This window comes from Cherax quadricarinatus, chromosome 18 (assembly GCF_038502225.1).
Source record: "Cherax quadricarinatus isolate ZL_2023a chromosome 18, ASM3850222v1, whole genome shotgun sequence".
Taxonomy (NCBI): domain Eukaryota; kingdom Metazoa; phylum Arthropoda; class Malacostraca; order Decapoda; family Parastacidae; genus Cherax; species Cherax quadricarinatus.
The window spans coordinates 30,696,867-30,706,291 of NC_091309.1; the positions used below are offsets into that span (position 1 = coordinate 30,696,867).

At 37.7% G+C, this 9,425-nt stretch overlaps 1 protein-coding gene across 7 annotated transcripts in view; it reads left to right on the top strand.

The window, feature by feature from the left end:
* The window catches only part of Tao (Serine/threonine-protein kinase Tao), a 330,915-nt gene extending 322,013 nt beyond the window's left edge, over positions 1-8,902 (top strand). For 6 of the 7 annotated variants that reach the window (XM_070086370.1, XM_070086375.1, XM_070086373.1 and 3 more), the window contains exon 17: positions 7,669-8,902. In XM_070086370.1, coding sequence (XP_069942471.1) covers positions 7,669-7,765 — 97 coding nt within the window. In that variant the 3' untranslated portion in view covers positions 7,766-8,902. The remainder of the gene's footprint in view (positions 1-7,668) is intronic. The other variant, XM_070086374.1, reaches the window with a different exon arrangement.
* The last annotated feature ends 523 nt before the right edge of the window (positions 8,903-9,425 follow it).

Genomic DNA, 9,425 nt, shown 5'->3' on the forward strand with positions numbered 1-9,425 from the left:
GTTTATTATGTAATATTAGTTGAATTGTGATAGATAAATAAACCGTAGAGCTGACATTAGTGTCATATTCTCCAACAATAAACTTGCCATCCCTCCCTCACACAAACAAGTCTTCAATAAGAACATAAGAAAGGAGGAACACTGCAGTAGGCCTGCTGGCCCACACTAGGCCACAAATCCAACCCACTAACAGAACAAATGCTACCCAAGTAATAAGCTCAGGTGCAAGTCCGACTCAAATCCAACCCCTCTCACTCGTGTATTTATCCAACCTAAATTTGAAACTACCCAAACCATAGCATTTAGAGCATAAGAAAGGAGGAACACTGCAATATGCCTGTTGGCCCATAATAGGCCAGTCCTTCACAAATCCAACCCACTAACAGAACAAATGCAACCCAAGCAATAAGCTCAGGTGCAAGTCCGACTCAAATCCAACCCCTCTCACTCTTGTATTTATCCAACCTAAATTTGAAACTACCCAATGTTTTAGCTTTGATCACCCTACTAGGCAGACTGTTCCACTCATCAACTACCCCTATTACCAATGTTCATTTATACATTTTATTAGTGTTTTACATTTATTTGGCATTTTTTTCTGCATGTAAATCTATATTTATGCTAGGGAAGTGACCCCTGAAGTGACCTAGAGTCCTTATGGAGGGGGATTCCCATTCCAAACAATAACCTCTCTTCCCTCTCTCCTCCTCCCTGTCTTCTATTCATCAACAACAGCCTTCAATTAAGGTAACTGTCATGTTGAATGTTCATTCTTTTGTGTATGTAAATCTATCTTTTAGGTAAAAAAAAAATTGTTGTTGATACTTCTGGGTGTCTGGAATGAATTAATTGGATTTACATTATTTCTTATGGGAAAAACTGATTCGAAAATCATCTATTTCGATAATAGTCCCACTTCCAGGAACGGATTAAGGACGATAATTGAGGGAGAGTTATAATTGAAAGAATTAGAGGTAAGACAGAATGTAGAATTGCGGATGAGCAAGGAGGCTTCAGAGTGGGTAGGGGATGTGTAGATCAAGTGTTTACTTTGAAGCATATATGTGAACAGTATTTTGATAAAGGTAGGGAAGTTTTTATTGCATTTATGGATTTAGAAAAGGCATATGATAGAGTGGATAGAGGAGCAATGTGGCAGATGTTGCAAGTTTATGGAATAGGTGGTAAGTTACTAAATGCTGTAAAGAGCTTTTATGAGGATAGTGAGGCTCAGGTTAGGGTGTGTAGAAGAGAGGGAGAATACTTCCCGGTAAAAGTAGGTCTTAGACAGGGATGTGTAATGTCACCATGGTTGTTTAATATATTTATAGATGGGGTTGTAAAAGAAGTAAATGCTAGGGTGTTCGGGAGAGGGGTGGGATTAAATTATGGGGAATCAAATTCAAAATGGGAATTGACACAGTTACTTTTTGCTGATGATACTGTGCTTATGGGAGATTCTAAAGAAAAATTGCAAAGGTTAGTGGATGAGTTTGAGAATGTGTGTAAAGGTAGAAAGTTGAAAGTGAACATAGAAAAGAGTAAGGTGATGAGGGTATCAAATGATTTAGATAAAGAAAAAATTGGATATCAAATTGGGGAGGAGGAGTATGGAAGAAGTGAATGTTTTCAGATACTTGGGAGTTGACATGTCGGCGGATGGATTTATGAAGGATGAGGTTAATCATAGAATTGATGAGGGATAAAAGGTGAGTGGTGCGTTGAGGTATATGTGGAGTCAAAAAACGTTATCTATGGAGGCAAAGAAGGGAATGTATGAAAGTATAGTAGTACCAACACTCTTATATGGATGTGAAGCTTGGGCGGTAAATGCAGCAGCGAGGAGACGGTTGGAGGCAGTGGAGATGTCCTGTCTAAGGGCAATGTGTGGTGTAAATATTATGCAGAAAATTCGGAGTGTGGAAATTAGGAGAAGGTGTGGAGTTAATAAAAGCATTAGTCAGAGGGCAGAAGAGGGGTTGTTGAGGTGGTTTGGTCATTTAGAGAGAATGGATCAAAGTAGAATGACATGGAAAGCATATAAATCTATAGGGGAAGGAAAGAGGGGTAGGGGTCGTCCTCGAAAGGGTTGGAAAGAGGGGGTAAAGGAGGTTTTGTGGGCGAGGGGCTTGGACTTCCAGCAAGCGTGCATAAGCGTATTAGATAGGAGTGAATGGAGACGAATGATACTTTTGACCTGACGATCTGTTGGAGTGTGAGCAGGGTAATATTTAGTGAAGGGATTCAGGGAAACCGGTTATTTTCTTATAGTCGGACTTGAGTCCTGGAAATGGGAAGTACAATGCCTGCACTTTAAAGGAGGGGTTTGGGATATTGGCAGTTTGGAGGGATATGTTGTGTATCTTTATACGTATATGCTTCTAAACTGTTGTATTCTGAACACCTCTGCAAAAGCAGTGATAATGTGTGAGTGTGGTGAAAGTGTTGAATGATGATGAAAGTATTTTCTTTTTGGGGATTTTCTTTCTTTTTTTGGGTCACCCTGCCTCGGTGGGAGACGACCAACTTGTTGAAAAAAAAAAAAATTGAGGGACCACTGTATATACAGTGGACCCTCGGGTAGCACCTTTAATTTGTTCCAGAGAGCTAGCCTTTAACCGATTTAGCCTTTAGCTGAATTAATTTTCCCCATAAGAGATAATGAAAATCCAATTAATCCATTCCAGACACCCAAAAGTATTAGACTAATTTTTTTTACATGAAATATACATTTCCCTACACAGAAAACAATGATCCATGCATAATAAACAGTACTGAAATGACACTTATCTTTATTGTGGACTTGATGAGGGGAGAGGATGAAGGTGTTCTTTTGTTTGGAAGGGGAATCCCCTTCCATAAAGACTTCAGGTAACAAGTCCTTTTCTGGGGTTACCTCCATTCTTGGTTTTTTAATGCCACTATGACCAGCTTGAGAATCACTGGACCCCCTGTTGCACAAAATATCTGTCCAGAGAGCTCTGTTTCTCGCGTCCCTTTAACCCTTTCAGGGACCGTGCCGTAGATCTACGGCTTTAAGTTGAGGGTCCAAACCGTAGATCTACGCCATGAGCTCAGGTCACCTGACTCTGATAAGCTATGAGCGGTAAATTTGGGCCTAGATATGAGAGAATACATCTGTGGTATGTATGCACCACAAAATAAATCCTGCAGCACACAGTGCATAATAAGAGAAAAAACTGAGACCATAATTTTCAATTAAAACCGACTTTGCAGTGTTTTTTCGTATGTTTTTTATAGTTGTATTTGCAATTTCTTGGTCTCGTTTGATAGAATGGAAGATATACTACAGAAATAGAGATGATTTTGATTGGTTTTATTACTGAAAATGGCTTGAAACCGAGCTCAAAGTAGCAGAAATGTTAAATTTTTGCTGATGTTCAGGCGTAAACAAATGACCTCACAGGTCTAATACACGCCAGCTAGTGGGTCTGATATATGTTCACAAATGTGCTGATATTATTTATACAATTATTACGATATTGCATGACAGTAAATCTTCTATTTTTTGGTTTGAATAAAAATTCATTATGTGGATTAAAAATCAAAATGGAATTCATTTGTAAAGCCTTAAAATGTAACTAACGAACAGAGGAAATGTTAGTTTAGTGCCAGGAATGCCTGCATTGTTTATTCTGGACCCTATTTTGAAATTGGAATATTTTGAACTTCGCATTAAATTGGCCAAATTACCAATTTCCGATCACTTTATTTTGTAGTTGAAACAGTCGAGTTGGCGATTTTTTGTGCTCAATTGATAGAATAGAAGTAATACTAGTGAAATAGCTAAGAATTTGGTCGACTGGAATAATGTAATTAGCCTAAAATGGGAGTCAAAGTCGGCAAAATTGCCGATGTGTAAATATCGCTGATACATCAAAATTCGCGAGAGCATAATTTCGTCAATTTTCTATCAAATTTCGTACTTTTTGTTTTATTACCTTCAGAAAAAGATTATATACCATTTCATAAGAAAAAGATAAAATTATTTTTTGAAAATTCTTGGACCTTGGTGTGCACTTTGAAGTTTGGCCTCTGGACCCTGAAAGGGTTAAGATTTCCCTAAAATGGGACACAAGTGTCATTGTACATGTTGCCAATACGGCTTGCAACAGCTATTTCAGGATAATATTCATCCATAAATGCTTGCAACTTTTTCCACATTGTACACATTTCCTTAATCTTTGATGAAGGCAACTTCCTCCATCTCTCTTCCTCCTCCTCTGAAGCACATTCCTGAGCTGTGATCTGTTGCTGTTGCACCTGAAGCTCTTGCAGCTCTGTAGTGTTTAGCTCTTCATCGTCGTCCTCCACCAACACTTCCACATCCTTGCCACTAACCTCCAACCCCATGGACTTCCCCAATGCCATAATAGATTCCACAACTGGCATAGTCTGATTAGGGTTAGCCCCAAACCCTTCAAAATCCCTCTTGTACACATAGTGGCCACAGTTTTCTTCAAGCAGAGTTCAAATTACTGCAAGTCACTCCCTCCCAAGCCTTACCTATAAGGTTTATGCAACTGAAGATACTGAAGTGATCTTTCCAGAACTCTCTTAGGGTGAATTCAGTGTCTGAGGTCACTTCAAAGCACCTTTGAAACACTGCTTTTGTATCGAGTTTTTTGAAGTTTGAAAATGACCTGCTGGTTCATGGGCTGGAGGAGAGGAGTGGTATTAGGAGGCAAAAACTTCACTTTGATAAAGCTCAGCTCCCCCACAATTTGCTCTTGCAAGTCGTGAGGATGAGCAGGAGCATTGTCCATTACCAGGAGGCACTCGGGTGACACTTTATTTTCCAGGATGTACTTTTTCACAGTGGGGCCAAACACGGCATAGAACCAGTCAAGGAAAATGTCCGTAGTGACCCATACCTTACTGTTTGCTCTCCACATCACACACAATTAAGTATTGACGACATTGTTTTTCTTGAACACTCTGGGAGTTTCAGAGTGATACACGAGTAAAGGCTTCACTTTGCAATCCCCAGTTAGAGTTAGCCTGTCTTTTATAGGCTTGTGTCCTAGGAGTGCCTTTTACTCCTGAGTAATGTAGGTCCTGTTTGGCATTTTCTTCCAAATTAGGCTTGTTTTGTCACAATTACACTTGTTGGGGTTTTAATTTTTCAGTGTCTGTGTACTCCTTAAAGTCCTGCACATATTTTTCAGCCGCTTTTTTGTCAGAACTGGCAGCCTCGCCATGCCTTATCACACTGTGTATGCCACTACGATTCTTAAATTTCTCAAACCAGCCTTTGCTGGCCTTAAATTCATCAATAGCAACACTATTTGGAAGCATTTTCTTAATGAGATCTGCATGCATCTGCCTTGCCTTCTCACATATTATTGACTGAGAAACACTATTTCCTGATAATTGTTTCTCGTTTATCCACACCAACAGTCTCTCCACATCTTCGAGTATTTGCGATCTCTGTTTTGTAAGCATACTTGCACCTTTTGCAACAGCTTCCTTGATTGCCTTTTTGTTGGCCAAGATGGTAGTGATGGTTGAATGGGGTTTGTTATATAACATTTCCAACTCCAACATACGCACTCCACTCTCGTACTTTGTGATGATCTCTTTTTTTATTTCAATAGTATTTCTCACCCTTTTTACCACAGGTTGGCACTAGAAGCTTTCTTGGGGCCCAAGGTAGCTTATTTAGCAGTTACAAGCACTAAAAACAATGGAATAATACAAAATATATCGCATGTATGCGTGGATTGTCAGTGGCTTTGTAAACAATGGCACTTTGGCTGTACAAGGAGTCATGTAGTGGCTGGGCCCGCTCAGGCCACACAGATACGTTTGGGACGAAAGCCCTTAACCTAGTTATTTGGTGTTAGCCAAGCCAATATTTTTACGCCAAAGTGAGCCGTTATCCGATTTTGGCACTAACCGGTGACGCCTTTACCCGAGGGCCCACTGTATGTTGAAATTAAAGCGTAAAATTAATAAGTAAGAAACTAACTTTATGAATCTAAAGATGGGTTCCTTTTAATGTTAGCCTGGCCCTGAGGGTATAAAAATCATCACAGATTTGTTACACATAAGATCCCATATTTTTGCTCTTCAGACTACATTTGATTTTGCAAATCCTAGCTAATGTTGATTTGGATAACCTAACTAGGGATTGCTTTAAAAACTAGACAAATATTAGCTAAGAAGAATACCAGCATGACATTTTCAAAGATGTACAGCCTGCTGAAAGAGCACAGAATATAATCCCTCGATAGAATTCAGATGAAGCAGAAGTAATCCTTAAGGGATAAGTAAGAACCAAGTGTATAGTGTATCATATGAGAAAATTAGCTTGCAGATTAATTGTTAAAATTGAGATCAATTCTGACAAAACAGAATATAAAACATTTACAGTCGATTCTAGATTACCTTATAGAGTTTGAGTTCAGGTATGATATGTATAGGATAGAGATAGTGAAAGCACTAGTCCACTTAACTCTTCCTCTAAACATTTTACTGACAATTACAAAATTGTGATAAATATTTAACAATTATTTCCTATCCATTTTCACATAAGTTATAAATGAAATCCAGCAAGGAGGTTGCTAGAGGCAGTGGAAATGCCACATTTGGGAGCATTGTGTGGTTTGAATATTATGCAGAGAATTTAGAGTGTAGAAATGGTGTGAAGTTACCAAAGGTGTAATTAAGAGGGGTTGTTGAAGTGATTGGCATTTAGAGAGGATGGAACAGAATACGATGACAGAGTGAATTTTCACACAATACAATTTTTTTTTTTTTTTTTTTGGGGGGGGGGGTCACCCGGTCTCGGTGGGAGACGGCCATGTTAAAAAAAATAATTTTGTATTATGTAGTGTGAAAAAGGAAAGGGGGAAATAAGGTTATGTTCATTACATAAAGGAAAAAGGTTTTCCATTTCTTAAAAAATAAGGACTTTGACACCAGCATTGGTACTGTTGTTCTCACATACATTCCAATTTTTGCTTCTATGGATAACATTTTGAGACAAGACTGTTATCCTTGGAATGTATGAGAGTATAGTGGTACCAATGCTCTTATGTAGGTGTGAAGCATGGGTTGTGAATGTTAAAGCAAGGAGAAGGCAGAAGGCAGTGGAGATGTCATGTCTGAGGATAATGTGTGGATATTATGCAAAAAAAAATGTAGATTGAAGATTAGAAGTATGATCCAGAGGGCTGAAAAGGGGCTGTTGAGATGGTTTGGACATTTAGACAGGGTGGAACAAAATAGGATAACTTCAAGAGTGTATAAATCTGCAATGGAGGGATTGGAGGGAGGGGATAAAGGTGATTTTGTGGAAGAGGCCTAGATATCCAGCAAGCATGTTAGATAGGAGTGAGTGGAGACAAGTGGGCTCTATGACTTGATGTGCTCTTGGAGTGTAAGCAAGGTAACATTTATGAATGGAAGGGATACTGGTTAGCCATACTTGAGTCTTGGAGGTGGGAAGTACAGTGTCTGCACTCTGAGGGTTGGGGATATTTGTAGTTTTGAACTGTAGTATCAGTGCGCCTCTGGCAAGACAGTGATGGTTGAAAGTATTTTTCTTTTTCGGGTCACCCTGCCTTGGTGGGAGATGGCCAGTGTCTTAAAAAAAATTATCAGGTCAGATTTGCAGTTTATAAGATGATGTTTGTGTTTCAGTGCTCTACAAATAGTGGAATCTTCAAGTGAACGGTGGCCAGAGGAATTCAACGTGTCATCCTCCATGCTTTCCTTATCCCTCCAATCTAACCACTGAGTAACTGGTTGATCCCTAGCTAGCTGTAGGAGCTGTAAACATTTGACAACCTTATTCTCTCTAGGCTATATTGTTTTCCAGGTATGAATATAAATTTGAGCTCTTTATAATATGTAACTAGCCTTATTTATGAAATACTGTACTAATGTCACCTTCATATTTATTTGTTGTATATCCAGATAATGGTTAGGATTTCCAAAGTCTGGTCCATGTACGGCCGGAGATTTTCCGTAGATGCCCGGGCCCTAAAGGTGCTCTTGTGGCCACAATGCCAGTGTGCTTTAGAATCCCCATCTCCCATTAAAAGAAGTTGGATTGGAGTTTCTTTGGTGAGCAAGATTGGTTGAGTTAACACAAACTTCCATCAAAAATAAAAAATGCCTGCTGCTTGCAAGATTGGTAAATGACCAGAATTCAGCATTTGGTAATGTTTAATACAATGTGTCTATCAGAATTTTTAATTTCATAAAATATTAATATATCTGTCAAGTAACTGCTGTAGACATGGCTGACTTTCTCTCATGTATATAAGTGAATGTAAAGAAACCAATAAGTGTAAGCTTTGGAAGTTATTATGTCATGGACATCTTTCCCATTTGGCAGGGGAAGTGTGTTATATTAATACATCCATCTTCCTACATTTACTGTTGGCTTCGTATATGTTGGTCTTGTCAAATAGTCATTTGGGTGCAACTGTTTTAAGCTTGCTGCCCAGGAATTCTTATAAATCAGTGAAACACAGGAACTAAACGCTAGGGTTCTGTCGTTGATCACTGCAAGCACAGATTCGCCTTTCAATAATTTTATTATATTAATCACAATCTCCGGAGGATTTCATAAGAAGAGGTGAAAGGTATTCAAAATAATTTCCTCCATTATAGGCAAACCTCAGTATTCTGTCTTCTTTGCACTGGAAGCGAATCAAAGTCTGATGGTCTCGGTTGAAAGTAGAGAAGCCCTCTTTGCTCAATATCATGTAATGAGATCAGTGAATTGGAGCCAGTAGTTGTCAGCCAGGAAGGTTCATGTTTATTCATTATCAGTAGGGAAATCTGCCATATTGTGTAATTTTCATCTGCTGCTCATAAATCTCTGGTCTTGTCCCATGTAAAGTTACCTTCTGACTTTGTATAAATTATATATATATATATATATATATATATATATATATATATATATAATATATATAATATATATATATATATATAATATAATATATATATATATATATATATATATAATATATATATATATATAATATATATATATATATATATATAATATATATAATATATATATATATATATATATATATATATATATATATATATATATATATATATATATATATATATATATATATATATATATATATATATATATATATATAATAATTCTTATTTGTGGCATGGTCAGTTATTATGAGCCTTTGAGACAAATCCACTCTCAGGCTCATGTCCTATGTATTTTGAAGACTCTTGCTACATGTTTTCGTAAACTTCACCGTTAAATTGGCTGGTTTTGAAAAAGTGGAGATAATGTCCAGGAAGTTTTTCCCTAGTCAGATAGAGGTCAAGTAATCCTCATCAGTAAGAGAAACTCTTATTTATAATTAAACTATATGCCCACAGGAGGTAAATATTAATGCCTTAATTTCACT